Source organism: Helianthus annuus, chromosome 7 (assembly GCF_002127325.2).
Source record: "Helianthus annuus cultivar XRQ/B chromosome 7, HanXRQr2.0-SUNRISE, whole genome shotgun sequence".
In the NCBI taxonomy this organism is placed as follows: domain Eukaryota; kingdom Viridiplantae; phylum Streptophyta; class Magnoliopsida; order Asterales; family Asteraceae; genus Helianthus; species Helianthus annuus.
Genome location: NC_035439.2, coordinates 24752577 through 24757262, shown reverse-complemented (window position 1 = coordinate 24757262; position 4686 = coordinate 24752577). Strand labels below are relative to the sequence as shown.

General features: G+C 38.9%; 1 protein-coding gene across 1 annotated transcript; it reads left to right on the top strand.

Moving 5' to 3' along the window:
* Nucleotides 1-2252: 2252 nt before the first annotated feature.
* On the top strand, nt 2253-4193 carry LOC118480167 (proteoglycan 4-like). Its single transcript, XM_035974876.1, has one exon. It carries the CDS (start codon nt 2253-2255, stop codon nt 4191-4193), a length of 1941 nt encoding a protein of 646 aa, XP_035830769.1.
* The last annotated feature ends 493 nt before the right edge of the window (nt 4194-4686 follow it).

Genomic DNA, 4686 nt, shown 5'->3' with positions numbered 1-4686 from the left:
AAGCGATTGTGTCTAAATGAAAATTGACTTCTTGTTGTTTATCAAATAATGTTGCTTTAGCCAATTTTGTAGCTTTATCATTTTCGACACTTTCTTTTTGTATCATCTTGATTGACCTTTTAATAGTATCGTACGCCTCTTTCACTTGGCTAAGATCAAACTTAATCATATCAGCGTGGTGTTTCAATTCCTGATACTTGGTGTCTTTTTCAAGACACTTCGTGCATGGTTCTAAACACTGTTTGCACGGTGTTTCAGGGATTGAAACAACCTTTTCAACAACCTGCTCTACACAATCAGTTTTACCGACATTGTTTGAATCAGACTCAGAAAGTTTGACTGATTTGATCTTCTGAACTCCAGATTCCTCTTGTTTGACAGACACACAACTGACAGACTTTGACTCCTCAGATTCTGAGTCTACCTCTTTGAGTTTTCCCATCAGTGCTTTGTCAGCTATGTCTTTCAAAGCTTCTCCACTCATCTCTTTCGACACATCTATCAACTCTTCAACGACTTCTTTCTTCTCTTCAAACCTTGGGCAGGATCCAGTCCTTGGTTCTTCAAAGTAGCCTGCAAAAGATTCAGAAATGTTAGGAGGCAATACAGATTTCATTAAACTTCCCAAAACCTCCTGCTCAGACTGTTTATTCTCAGCAACCTCCAGCAGCTATTTCAGTTTATCCAGTTAAAAAGCCAAAAAGATTTTAGTTTCTTATTTTATTTTCGACAACTGACATTGGGAATCGGACGATCAAAGCTTAGTGCAGATCATGTCAGTGTTTGATGAGGGCTGGGTAAGCTGGTGATGCAGAACAATGATTGGTACAGTGTTGGACGGTTGTAAAGTGTTTGGAAGTTCAAAATGTTCAAAAGTTCATTCATTTGAACTATTTTCAGAATAAAATAACTGCGTACTTCATAATTCGGTCAACCAAGGTCATTAACTTGGACTTGGTGGGCCAAGCAGTTGACCAAGGTCATTAACTTGGACTTGGTCAACTGGGTGTGTCGGTGGTTAATCTAAAAAATGTTAAAAAGTTAAATTTTTGAAAATCACAACAAGGTTTCGCTCATTTGTCACTTAATCAATGGTATTTCGCTCAAATGGCTGCTTATTATGAGGTTTCGCTTGTATGTTCCATGTGGTTTCGCTTATATGACATTGGTCACAAAAGCGAAACCAGACCAACTATATAAGTCAGTTGGTTCCGCTTATTCGTCATTCTCACCCTTTCGCTCATACAACTTTCCTCTCCGATGACGTTTAAGCGAAACCCTAAAACCACCATTTTCAAACGAAGTGCTGCCTGATTTTTTTCAGATCTTGTGAATTTCTAGTATATCAATCATGGGCAAGGTTGTTTGATCTTCAATTTGACCTATTTCTTGTGATATTTGATCTGTCGGCCATGTGTTGAACAATAACTTAGATTTAGGATGTTAACAGTTAAATCAGAACTCAAAATCAATCATGTGCAGTCGTCTTAGTGTGTAGATCATATTATTGTGAATTGATTGTTTCAAATCTGTTGTTGGTTGATGTTTGTTGATGTTCGGACATTGCAGGTTTAGATCTAGGGTTCGTTAATGGTCAAAAATGAAATTAAAACAAACCCCAAGTGTCGGATTTGTCATATTAACTGTTTAGTGAGTTCAATTGTGTGATTTGATAAAATTTTTGTGGGGTTGTTAGTGGTTTCGCCCCAAGGTGCATTGTGGGAGTTCCGCTCATCTGTACATTGTGAGGTTCCATTTATTTGTACATCATGTATTTCCTCTTATGTGTACTTCAGTGGTTCCGCTCATAAGAGCATCATGTGTCCGATTATTAGTACATATATGGTTCCGCTTGTGTGTACATCAGAGGTTCCGCTCATAAGAGCATCTTGTGGTTCCGCTCATAATTGCAGTTTTGTGTTTTCGCTCATTGTGCATAGTGTGTTGTCACTTGTAAAAATTTTAATGTTTGAAAATTCTAAGTGTCTGATTTAGTGTATGTGTTTGATTTGCAGGGTTCTAGTGTTGTGTTTGATCCTCTTCACAACAGTTGTTGTGATTTGGATATTCAGAAATACCCTGAGTTGGCAAAGTTCAGTGGCATCTTGGAATTTATGGGTCGTATTCCCATTCAGAAGGCATTAACTGATCAAAGGCCACTATACAAATCTCACATAGAACGTTTCTGGAAAAATGCCAGCTATGATGATCAAAACAAAGTTTAATCATCAATTGTTGAAGTGCATGGAAAGATGGAGAAGATTCTTGTTACCGAAGCACTTATTCGTGAAGTTATTAACTTTCCAGATGAAGCAGATTCGCCAACAAGATTTCAGGAAAGAATGGTGAAAGGCTGCATGTTAAGAATGGGATATCAGGGAGCTTTGAATGCTGGAAATTATTTGAAGTCAAAGTTTACAAAGCCGTATAAGTTCCTGATTCACTGTGTATTGATGTCTTTGAGTCATACAAAAGGAGGTTATGATGCGATGCGTGACTATCAAATGAATATGGTTACTGCTTTAGTGCTAAACAAGAAATACAACTTTTCACATATTGTGTTTCATTACATGGCAGAGAATATTACATCAAAGAGCAAGACCTGGACGTATCCGAGGTTCGTACAGATGTTGATTGATCACGCGTATCCTGAGATTGACAGAAATATAAAGGATGATTTGTTGGTGCAATCACATATGAACGAAGTTACAATCAAACAGCTTGTGAGATATCACCCGAACCACCCTGAACCGAAAGTTAGTGCAGAATTCTTTGGTTTCATAAAAGATGCAAACTACGTCGATCCAGATCCAGTTGATCACCAGAACTGGAGAAATGAAGCTGAAATGAAAGAAGCGGCATATGCTGAAGAGTTGAAAGTTCTTGAAGATTTCAAAAACACAAAGAATGAGTGGTATGTAAAAGAAACTGGGAGAAGACGCAGAAAGGCCACTCCTATTGCTAAAAAGGATGAAGGATCTTCTTCACAACCAAAGAAGAAGCAAAAGAAAGCTGCTAAAACGTCTTTGATCGATGAACTTGAAGAAGATGAACAGGTGGTCACTGTGGAAAAAGAAACAGTGATAGCTGCGGAAGATGATCCATTTAATGTTGATGATTTATTTGATACTGATGTCTTAGAGACAGGGCCAACAGTGGTTGCTGATGTTGATAAAGTTGTGACTGTTGAAGCTCAGAAAGGGAAAGACAAAGTTGTTGATGATATTGAGGGAGATGATGTTGATAAAGATACCTCAAGCTCCTCGAGTTCTTCAGATGAAGAGGTAGTAGATGAAACCGAACGTCGAAAAAGAATTCAAGTGGAGATAGAAAAAGAGAAACAACTGAGGAAAAGAAAGAGGCAAGAAAAGGACGATGATGCTGCTTACGTTCCTTCCCCAGAACATGTCTCTGAATCACAATCTCCTCCAGGTGGTAGAAAGAAAGCTGGAGCTCGTAAGAAAGTGGTTTCTCCAAAGATTCGCAAAGTCACACCAAAGATATCAAAACCGAAGATTGTGCTGAAGAAGAAACAAACCAAGGAAACCAAGAAACCACCTACACCACCACATGAACCTACACCACCACAATCACCAATCCAATCATCACCCCGACAACCTACACCACCACAACAATCCTCACCACCTAAACAACCAACACCTCCAAGACAACCATCACCACTACATCATTCACCTCCACAACAACAAATCCTTTTCACCTCACAAGAACTCTTTCAGACCCCTCCACTCACCCAAATACAACCTGGTTCTTCTAGCAAAGGTCTTTATACTCCACATGATAATCTTGAAGATATCGGAGACTTCGGTTTTGCGAACAATGAACAAGTGTTAAAGTTGGAGAAAAGGATGGATGAAGTGTTAGTGGAAAACAAGAAGCTAGTCGCTGAAAACAAGAAGGTGTCTGATAGGGAGAAAATTCTAAAAATGCGTGTGAAGAAGTTGGAGATTGATAATAAAGAGTTGGTGAAAAAGATTGATTCTGATCAATCAGAGATTGACATTTTGAAGGTAAAAATTGCTGAGCTGGAAGAAGAAAAGGCTCGACGAGATGAGCAAAATGAGTATTTCAAGTTGAAGAACAAAGAATTTGAAGCAGCTAAAGCGTTAAGAGATCATGAGTTCTATATGCTGAATAAAGTAGTGGAAAGCATGCTCGGAACATCAGTAGAGTAAAAGTTTGAAGAGCTGCAAGTTGAAGAGCTCAGGGCTGAACATCAAGCCAAAATAGATCAGAAAATGAAAGACAAAGGCAAAGGTGTTGAAGGAAGTTCAGCTGTGACTGAAAGATCGATTGTTCCTTCAATGGTTGTTGATAATCCCGAGCCTATCTCTGCTGTTTCTGGTCTGTTTGAGGATTATACTCCTATGGATGAATTGATTGGAGATAGTGATGAAGATGATGAAGAGGAGGATGAAGAGGAAGATGTCAAAGATGAGAAAGTATACTCTGTGAGCAGTCATGGTTCAGGTAAAGATGATGATGACGATGATGCTCAGGGTGGTACAGGGTTGAAAGTATCTAAAGCTTCTGCTGAACAAAATGTTGATAATTTGATGAATGACCCTGTGAACGAAGAATCAGGGGGAGCTGATAGACAGGGGGAGTCAGGTGATGCAGAGAACGTTCAACAAGCTGAGAAATTGATCTTGAGGTTAGATACTTATC

Coding starts and splice junctions, on each gene's coding strand:
- LOC118480167 (XM_035974876.1), top strand. CDS start 2,253: ATGGAGAAGATTCTTGTTACCGAAGCACTTATTCGTGAAGTTATTAAC.